We start from the raw sequence: 11,224 nt of genomic DNA on the forward strand, positions 1-11,224 counted from the left end.
TTGAATCAATACTCTGTGTTAGCATAGATACATCTATAATGAATATTTTTTAAAAAGAATGTTGATACTGGTAATTTTTTTAAAAGAAGAATTACTTTTAACAGATAGTTTGTGTGTGTCTGTAGGAGGGTGGGTGTGTTAAATAGTGTATATAGATAATGAAGAATGGCAGTTACTTCTAGATTGTAAAAAAATACCCTCTTTCAATAAACTCTGAGATTGAATCATTTCTGCCTGAGACTACATGCTTCTCAGAGTTTATGCTTCCTAAGAACCAATGTCTCACCAGACTATGATGCCTCAAATTGAGTATAAGTCAAGGGCTATATGAATAATGGTCATCCAAAATCTAGACAAAAATCTTAATGATTCTCACCCAGAGTAACTTCAGATTATTTGGGTGAACCATATAAAATTGCTTTTTTTGTGGATCAAAATGGTCAAATATTGGAAAAGCTACAGTGACAGGATACTAGAATGAACATATGATCCTGTTTTTATGATGAAAGACTAAAATGGAGACGCGAGATACTTTATCAGTTTATTCTAACCAAAATAAAACAAAAACAGAATATATTTTAATGCTGATCCTAGATTTGACTGAAACAGCGATATTCAAAGTGAGGTGATCCTAAACCAGTAAATCTGGCAAGAGTCATAGTATCAGGTATTATTCTAGAATATATGTACAGGATAGTTTTTTATTATATGATTTAAAAGTTTAACTTATTTTTTCCATTGAGTTCAACAGTATTGTTTGTTGGAACTCAATAAAAAAAATAGTTAAAACCGGAAGTTCAAAATTCATTCATTTTCTTGTCCTTTAAATATTAACCTCAGTTTAATTAACGTGGCATTAACCAATAAACTTGACTATTGTGAATTGCTCTGTGTTGAGAAGTACATTAAGAAAAGTAGAGCAGAATATTATAAAATTGAGTGTTTTTTCACTCAGATGAAAACTTCGACAGGTAAGAATTAACTAAATGCCGCTTATTTCAGAGTTCTGAATGTCAGTTATTTCTGTCAGAGTAAAACTGTAGCATTAACCATAGCATTAACCTTTCATCCCACTAGTGTGTGTTCATTAGACTGTCAGGTTTTATACCCACTGGCACCTGTGTTCTTAATCCTATGTCATATTGTTGTTAAGTGCCGTCTAGTCGGTTCTGACCCATAGTGACCCTGTGTAGGGTTTCCAAGGAGCAGCTGGTGAGCTTGAACCGCCAGCCTTCCAGTTCAAATGGCTTTGCAGTCTGGCATATGAACCCGCAGTGCCATACCCGGACTCCAGTCCTATGTCATAACCTGAAATTACCCAATGTGGAGCACATCATGGGAAACATTTTGAGAGGGCAATAAAAAAAGAATTTTGATGATTGTAAAGTTGTGGTCTCACAAATTGGCCTCATCATAGAATAATTGAAAGGAGATACTAATATAAATGACCTAAGTTGTCATTGTTATGTGCCGTGGAGTCCGTTCTAACCCATAGCGACCCTGTACAGGGTTTCCGAGGCTGTAAATCTTTACAGGATCAGAAAGACTCATCTTTCTCCTGCGGAACAGCTGGTAGTTTCGAACTGCTGAACCTGAGGTTATCAGGCCAATTTGTAACCACTACGCTACCAGAGCTCCTTAAATGACCTAGGTAATGGCCATAAATAATTATATGCTTTGTTTTAGAACTTTAGGAACGGCTTCTACTTTTTCTTTTCTTTTCTTTTTTTTTTACTCATTTGTTGTTGTTCTTTAGTGCCGTAGAGTCGGTTCTGACCCATAGCGACCCTGTATAGGTTTTCCGATGAGCAGCTCGTGAGCTTGAAACACCGACGTACAATTGAAACCGACCTTGCAGTCCAGCGCATTAACCCACAGTGCCACACCAGGACTCCTACTGACTTGTGAGGCTAAATGGCAGATTTAGCATTAAGGCAGGGAGAAATGTTTGCTTAGAACAGATTATCGGTTTGGTAAACCAAAAGAGGTTTGTAAACTTGAAATTGCTTTACAAATGTAAATGATTATTTTATTTATTACTGAATCTGAAGGTCCATTCCAAGTTATGCTTAATCTCTTGAACACCCGCCGTTTGACTTAGGTAGAGACAAATCTGTGCCCAACACTGTACTAACCTTTTACCTATGTTGTTGTTGTTGTTGTTGTCAGGTGCCATCGAGTCGGAACCGACTCATAGCGACCCCATGCACAGCAGAATGAAACAATGTCCGATCCTGGTTACGTCATGTAATTTCCTTTTATCTGTACAACAATTGTCTATGAAGTAACCTGTTTTATAACTGAGATTTTGAAAGTTCACATAATTTTCTTGAAGGTCACAGAGGGAGTAAGACATCATTGTTTTTTGTTAAGGTTTTCGTATCCCCCTCTAAGCTGTTTCTTTGTTGAGTATTGCTTTGTATATGTAATATGCTGATACTGCAACAAAGGCATGGTATGACAACTGGCCTTCATAACAAGCTCAATAGTATTTAATAAATGAGCAGATTTTATGTATTACTATCCAATGTTAGTACATGAGAAGTGGACTGTATAGCAAAAGCAGGGGTTAAACTCTATTCATCACATATTTATGTGAACAGAGCTTGTCTCCCTATAATCATATTTTCAAGGACGTCTTAGAATATTGTCTTGAATTTAAAGATCCTGTTATATGTCAAAAGGAAATATACTCAGTTCTACTTACAAATAAGATACTGTTCAATTTTAGGTATAGCATTATGGTGATTCAAGGAAGAACAATATCATTTGTGTTCACAGTGAATTTTAAATAAACTTAGCTAGTCAGCAGTCATGTCTATCTTTCATACTTTATGTAACACCTAATACAGTGCTCATGAGCCTTGATAGAAAATAGACTTAATACAGAAATTGTTGCTGTTAAATACCATCCAGACAAACTTGCATAAGGTTTCTAAGGAGCAACTAGTGGGTGTGAAACTGCTTGCTTATCTTACAAAAGCCACACCAGGACTCTAAATGCAGAAGTTGCAAGTTTGAAAATCTTCATGGATTTCTTTTTGCTTTTTCTGCCAGGAATCTAAGAACTAAATTTAGTGTTGATTGGTAAATTCCTGCTTCAGTATTGTTGTATCTCCCGTCCCTTTTCCTTAAATCATGGATAATTTCAACCTTTATATCTCCTCAACCACCTTTGCCTACCCACCCACCCCCATTTTTTAAAAAAACTGTCTTTGTGTATATGTCTTTATCATAGACCACAGATCTTGTTTGTAAAAAGGAAGGATATAAACTATAAATTCGTTAACAGATTGTAAAGAAAATTTGGCTTTGATTAAATTAATGACCATAGTCCTCCTATTATACCAAAAATGAGAAAAGTATATCCACTCATAAAATCTGACTGCCCCTAGTGGTAAGTGTGGAGTCCTGTTGTGCCACTGTGGGTTAATGCACTGGACTACAAAGCCGATTTGAACTGCAGGGCCAGTGGTTCAAGCTTGCCAGCCACTCCTCGGAAACCCTGTACAGGGTAGCTATGGGTCAGAACCAACTCAATGACACTTAACAACAACAACAAGAGTAGTAAATATGGAGTCCTGGTGTGGTACTATAGGATAAGCAGTGGATCACAAGGTCAGTTTGAACCACAAGTCCGGCAGTTCAAATCCACCAGCTTGCTTCTCAGAACCCCTGTACAGGGCCACCATGAGTCAGAACCAACTGGACTGGCACTACAACAACAACAGGTGGTAAGTAAAGTTGCCTGGTAGAGGATATTCAAGAACTAAAATACTTTCATTTTCTTAAGAAAGACTTTCTGAGCATCGGGTTATACCTAGTCGAAGTCAAACTAGAGAAGGAGGCAAGCCGAGCCCTCGAGCCCCCCAGATACATTTTAGATCTGCTTATTTTTAAAAGGACACATTCTGTCTGCATGTTAGAGAGATGCAGGAATTCACAGAAAGACCAAGAACTGTCTTTTTTTAAAGCTACATAGTCAAGTTCCAATGGACTGAGATCCTTAATAGGTCAGCTAACATTGCTCTTTGATTATTTTGAAATGTCTACCAAGTCATTAGTGGGGAAACGAGCTATAAGATGTTTTAAATATAAATATATGTAAAGCGAGCTATTGATAAATAATGAATATGTTGATTTACTTCCTATGGGTAAGTATTCTCTAAATGTGTTCTTACTGCCCTCTCTAGAGTAGAGGGAGCCCTTGATCTCTACTGTCACTAATTGTCACTACTTGTTTTTATACACAACTTCCTGTTACTAGTGAAGAATCTCAAGAAGTAAACACTGTTGCAAATTTTTATGTCTCATAATCACATTTTCCTTCCAGATTCAAAATAAACCAGAAAAGAAACCCCCCGTAACACCGCTCCCACCTCCGGCCACCCTTGCAAGCAGTCCTCAACCTCTCTCTCCTGTTCCTCATGTGAATAATGTAGTGAGTGCATCATTGTCCATAAACATTCCACGGTTCTACTTTCCTGAAGGACTCCCAGATGCATGCAGTAATGCTGAACAAACTCTAACTAGGATTGAAACAGCTTTTATGGATATTGAGGATCAGAAAGCAGACATACATGAAATGGGGAAGATTGCAAAGGTAATATAATTTACAAATTATTTATGATCTCCCTTTCTCTTCCATTCTTCACTGCCTTTTTGCTCTCTGTTTTTAAGCATGTGTAAATTTTTTCCATGTTAAAAAAAAAAAAAAAATTGTTGGACACTGATGCTCATTTAGCTAGTTCTCTTTTGTAGGCTCTTTAAGTTAAGGGGAAACAAACAACTTAACAGCTGAAGTAGTCTTCCAGTCCAGCCTCCCATTTAATATGTTATTGTTAAGTGCCTTCCAGTCATTTCTGACTCATGACCCTGTATAGTTTTTTACAAGGCTTTAAACCTTCTGGGGAGTAGACAGCCTCATCTTTCTCCCATGGAGTGGCTGGTAGGCTCAAACGCAGACCTTGTAGTTCTCAATACAGTGCTTATCATATGGAGTTACTGCACTCCCATTTAATTTAGGACTCCCTCATATGATGTCATTGACATATAAATTGATTCTTTGCTTGAATGCTTTTAGTGACTGTAAGCTCACTGCCTTGCCTAGTTGCCCATTCTATCATTAAATAGTCCTGCTTGTTAGAAAGTTTTTCTTTATATTGGATAGGATTCTCTCTTTGTGTTCACCCATTGAGTATAACTTTTTCTGTACAAGGACCCATCAGGCTAGTTCCAACACTGACATTTTACAAAAAGTGATGCCAGAAATAAATGGATTTACCACTAGTAAGCAAATCTTTGGTACGCTCCACTACATCCAACTGCTTCTAATTTAAGATCTTAGTTCTTAATGCCAGCACTACTGTACAATCCCCAGTAACTGGATTCCACACCTCCCGTCTCCTCCCAGAACAATCAGTATGAAGCATGACCATCAAATTCTACTTGATCATGCCATTCCCCAGCTCAACAATCCTCAGGGACCCCCACCATATATAATAGCACTTTTTGTTTGGATTTTATTTTTATCATTTATTTTTGAAGAGTCATATGATACCTAAGGATTTAGCATTGGTTTCAGACTGTGCTTCAAGAGGCAGTGGGGTTAGTAGTCTGAAGGCTGCCATAGAGGCAAGTGAGGAACCATGTCAGTGGGGATCTCAAAACTCCACCCATACTTCCAGTGGGAAGGTGTCCCTTACTTGCAGTAACAATATTAAAATTTGAAAACCACCTGTGTTCAAGATAAAATTCATCCTGCTCTTCATGATATGGCATGCCCTCCACAGTCTGACCCCAGAGATCTTTTCAGACCCCATCGTAATTGTTCTCTGTATAAACCTTTCCACTAGTCCTCTTACAGGCACACCTCTGCCTTTGGGCTCTCATAGTTCTATGCTCTAAAATAGACTTCCAATCCAGCCAACCCCCGTGTCATCTATCCTTCAAGACCTACTACTATCATCTCTTCAAAGAAACCCCTGAACCTTACCCACTCCATTCATGCCCTACCTTCTCCCACATCTCTGACCTCAAAGAATATTTGTAATCACTGTTAAATTGTTTTTTAGTAGTGTGATTTCAAGAGAAATGACAAGGATGTCTTTCTTTTATTCCTTCCCTTTCTACATCCCTGTTGTGAGAATTTGCTTATTTATCTCTTAGATGTTTCTAGTGAGAATACAATTGTTGCATCTCAGAAATAAGAACTCACCTGTTTTCAACTCTATTTTACTTGTGAAGAAAGTGAAGTTCTACAACTACTTACCCCCTAGTCAAAGAGCTAGTTCATGTCAGGAAACATGTCCTCTAACTCCAAGCATGGTGCTGTTTCTACTATGTGTTCTTTTCTCCTCTGGACATATACTGATATGCCATTAACTAACTTCTAGTCCATATCTACCCAAATGGATTTTAAGTTCTTTCAGGGCATTTCTTATCCAAAGCTTAGAGTAAGATGGTAAATTATCTGTATAGCCTATAGAACTATGAATTCAAATTGAAAAGATAAAATTTAAGGATGAATGAAATCTACATTTGTATTAATTGCTTAACAGGGTCTCTCTAACATGGCAGCAATTTTTGTGAAAAGAAATTTTACCCATTACTTCAGGTAGACAGATGGAGAAACTGTTCCAGTTAAGGGACAGGGTAGTTCCACAGTGCACTGCGGGAATCACCACATCTGGAGAGTCAGCCTAAGTGATTAGTATCTCACTGTAATAGGCCTGCTGCCTACCTTGTTTTGGAAACAGGTCCAACCATCTTCCTCTGAATAGTCCCTGCCCCTGACTAAGGAGCCCATTCTCTGTGCTTTACTGCTGCCTTGCTTCAACATCCTTCCTGTTCTGTCTTTCCATCCCTGTTTTGTGGTACCATGCCCTCATCCATGGTTCATTGTCCTCCTCACCTAAGAGATTCAAGGAGTTGAGAGCAGAATACCTTAGGATTCCTTTTGTTGTTTTTGTTCGGTGTCAGTTGAGTTGGCTCTCACTCATACTTACTCTATAAACAACAGAACAAAACATCCTGTCTTGCGTCCATCCTCACAATTGTTGCTGTGATTGAGCCCATTGCTGCCACTAGTGTGGCAGTTTTATCTTGTTAAGGATCTTCCTCTTTTTTTTCTGAACTTCCACTTTACCAAGCATGATGTCCTTCTCCAGGGACTGACTGGTCCCTCCTGATAATATGTCCCAAGTAGGAGCTCTGGTAGCGTAGTGGTTACGAATCGGGTTGCTAACCCCAAGGTCGGCAGTTTGAAACTACCAGCTGTTTTACAGGAGAAGGATGAGGCTGTCTCCTTCTGTAAAGATTTACAGCCTCGGAAACCCTGTGCAGGGTCACTATGAGTCGGAACTGACTCCATGGTACTTAACAACGACAACATGAGAAATGAAGTCTCACCATCCTGGCTTCTAAGAAGCATTCTTTTTGTACTTCTTCAGTGTAGATTTGTTTATTCTTAAAAGTCCATGGTACTTTTAATATTCTCTTCAAACACCATAACTCAAATGCATCAGTTTTTCTACCATCTTCCATATTCATTATCCATCTTTTACATGCATATGTGGCAATTGAAAATTCCATGGCCTGGGTCAGGCACACCTTAGTCTTCCTAGTATCTTTGCTCTTCAGCAATTTATAGAGGTCTTCTTCAACAGTTTGCCTAATGTACTATGTCGTTTGATTTCTTGACTACTGCTTCTGTGAGTGTTCATAGTGAATCCAAGCAAAATGAAGTCTTTATCAACTTCAAACCTTTCTCCATCCATCATGATGTTGGACATCTGGTGTAGTGCTGTAGAATAAGCACTGGACTCCTAACCGGAAGGTAGGTGGTTCAGACCCACTAATCACTCCTTGGAAACTGATTCAGTGGCACTCAACAACATCATGATGTTGTTTTATTGGTCCAGTGGTGAGGATTTTTGTTTTCTTTATAGTGAGGTGCAATACATACCAAAGACTGATCTTCATCAGTAAGTATTTTAAGTCCTCTTCACTTTCAGCAAGCAAGGTTGTATCATCTGCATAGTTCAAGTTGTTAATGAGGCTTCCTCCAGTCCTAATGCCATGTTCTTCTTCATATAATACAGCTTCTATGATTATTTGTTTAGCATACAGATGGAAAAAGTATGGTGAAGAAATACAACTATGATTCGCCTTTCCTGATTTCAATGAATTCATTGTCCTCTCGTTCTGTTTGAACGACTGACTCTTGTTCTATGTACAGGTCCCTCATGAACAGTTAAGTGTTCCAGATTCTTGTTCTCTGCAGTGTTGTCCACAGCTTGTTATGATCCACACAATCGAAGGCCTCTGTGTACTCAATAAAGCACAGGTAAACATCTTTCTAGTATTCTATGCTTTCAGCCAAGATCTTTCTGACATCAGCAATGATATCCCTCATTCTACCTCCTTGTTTGAATCTGTCTTAAACTCTGGCAGCTCCTTGTCAATATACTGTTGCAACTGTTTTTGGATTACCTTTAGCAAAATCTTACTTGCGTGTGATATTAATTATACTGTCAAATGATTTCCACATTCCATTGGGCCATCTCTCTTTGGAAGGGACACAAACACAGATCTCTTCCAATAAGGTGACCATATAACTAACTGTCTTCTAAATCTCTTGGCATAGATGAGTAAGTACCTCTAGAGCTGTATCAGTTCATTGAAAGATTTCAATTTGTATTCCATCAGTTCCCAGAACCTTGTTCTTTGTCAGCGCCTTCAGTGCACATTGGACTTCTTCCTTAAGTACCATTGACTTTTGATCAGCTACTATCTTTTGAAATGGTTGAATACCAACCATTTCTTTTTGGTTGAGTGAGTCTGTGTATTCCTTCCATCTTCTGATACTTTCTGCATCAGTCAATATTTTGCCCATAGAATCCTTCAATATTGTAAATTGAGGCTTGAAGTTTTTTCTTCAGTTCCCTCAGCTTGAGAAATGCTGAACGTGTTCTTTCCTTTTGGTTTTCTAACACCATGTCTTTGCACATTTCATTATAATACTTGACATTGTCTTCTCAATCTGCCCTTTGAAATTTTCTGTCCAGCTCTATTACCTCGTTTGTTCCCATTTGCTTTAGCATCTCTATGCTGAAGAGCAAGTTTAAGAGTGTCTTCTAGTACCCATTTTGGTCTTTTTCTTCTTTCTTGTCTTCTTAATGACATTTTGCTTTTGTCCTATATGATGTTCTTGATGCCATCCCACAACTCTGCTTGTCTTTGGTCATTAGTGTCTAATGTATAAAATCTGCTCTTGAGATGATCTGTAAACTTAGGAGGGATATGTTCATGTTTTGGTTCCCATGGGCTTGTTTTAATTTCTTCAGCTTCAGTCTGAATTTGCATTGAGCAGTTGATGGTTTGTTCCACCTTGTTTTGGATTATGATACAGAGATTTTCAACCCACAGATGTAGTCAATTTGATTTCTTTGTATTCGGTCTGGTGAGGTCTTTGTGTATAATCATCTTTTACATTGTTTAAAAAAGATATTTGCAATGAAGAAGTCATTGGTCTTACAAAATTCTATCATGGATCTCCATGATTATATTTATCACCAAGGCCGTATTGTCCAACTTCTCATCCTTCTTTTTTACTAACCCTTACATACCAATCAATACATCTGGATTGCATGTTTAATCAGTTTCATTATGAAGTAGTCAGTAGAATTCTTCAGCTTCATCATCATAGGTTTTAATGCTTGATGCAAAAACTTGGATAATAGTGGTATTAACTGGTCTTCCTTGTAGGCATATGGATATTATCCTATCACAGGCAACACTATAATTCAGTATAAATCTTGAAAAAAAATATATATTTTTTTTATGATGATTGTGATGCCATTTCCTCTTCAATTTGTCGTTCCTGGCTTACTAACAACCATATGATTGTCAGATGCAAAATGGCCAATATCAGTCCATTTCTATTCACTAAAGCATAATAGTATATCGATCTTTATGTGTTCATAGGACTTCTTAGGGCTGGTCAAAGGTGATGTAGAAAAGAGTATAATCAAGTCTGGGAAGGGATCTCTTGATGGTGGGAAATCAGAAGAAGGACTTTGTATAACATCCTTTACTGGTCGCGTAGTGGTTACAAATTGGGCTGCAAACCTCAAGGTCAGCAGTTTGAAGCTACCAGCTGTTCCATGGGAGAAAGATGAGGATTTCTGCTCCTGTAAAGATTTACAACCTTGGAAACCCTGTACAGGGTCGCTATGAGTCAGAACCGACTCCATAGCACATACCATCAACAACCACTCAATTATTTATTGTATGGCATCAGGACAAAACACCAGTGTTGAAGCTGATGATATGCAAAAGTTTTAGAAAGTAGAAAACAGTTTTGTTTAGACATTTGTTGTTGTTGTTATGTGCCATCGAGTCGCTTCCGACCCATAGCGACCCTGTATAGGGTTTCCGAGGGTGTAAATCTTTACGGGAGTAGAAAGCCTCATCTTTACAGTTTTTTACCAACTATGTGTTAATTCATCCCTGATAATCATGTAATACCATGGCCATTATATAGTTATGTACTGATTAACATGTCTGAATTGTATCTGATTATGATTAGTTCTGAAATCTGTTCATGGGTGGCATTCCTTTGTAGTTCGTGATTCTTAGAGCTTAATTATCACTTCAGGTGGCAAATTAAACTCCTACTTTTAGAAAGTTAGAGCTAACATTGCATATAAAAACATGAAAGTGTATATAATGATCTCAGAAAATATCTTGAGTTTGATTGTATTGTTTTGCTTCTGATTATAATATCAGCTCATTGTATTAGAGTTTTGTTTAATTAAAAATTTTTATGTAAATCAGATTTTTAGCTAACTACCACATCAGGTTCATGCACCAATCACTAAAGCCAGTGAGGATGAAATAGAAGAATTCTACCAACTTCTACAATCTGAAATTGATCAAACATGCAATCAAGATGTATTGATCATTACCAGTGTTGGAATGCAAAAGTTGGGAGCAAAGAGGAAGGATCAGTAGTTGGAAAATATGGCCTGGGTGATAGAAATGATGCTGGAGATCACATGATAGAATTGTGCAAAATCAATGATTTGTTCATTTCAAATACCTTCTTCAGACAGCATAAGAGACAGCTATACATATGGACCTCACCAGATAGAATACATAGAAATCCAGTTGACTACATCTGCGATGGAAAAGCTCCATATTATCAGTGAAGACTAGGTCA

At 37.8% G+C, this 11,224-nt stretch overlaps 1 protein-coding gene across 2 annotated transcripts in view; it reads left to right on the forward strand.

The window, feature by feature from the left end:
* The window catches only part of PPP2R3A (protein phosphatase 2, regulatory subunit B'', alpha), a 200,300-nt gene that overhangs the window by 21,553 nt on the left and 167,523 nt on the right, over positions 1 to 11,224 (forward strand). For both annotated transcript variants that reach the window (XM_006846599.1, XM_006846600.1), the window contains exon 2: positions 4,334 to 4,603. In XM_006846599.1, the coding sequence (XP_006846662.1) occupies positions 4,334 to 4,603 (270 nt within the window). The remainder of the gene's footprint in view (positions 1 to 4,333; positions 4,604 to 11,224) is intronic.

The sequence above is a fragment of the Chrysochloris asiatica genome, unplaced genomic scaffold, assembly GCF_000296735.1.
Source record: "Chrysochloris asiatica unplaced genomic scaffold, ChrAsi1.0 scaffold00028, whole genome shotgun sequence".
NCBI classification, from domain to species: domain Eukaryota; kingdom Metazoa; phylum Chordata; class Mammalia; order Afrosoricida; family Chrysochloridae; genus Chrysochloris; species Chrysochloris asiatica.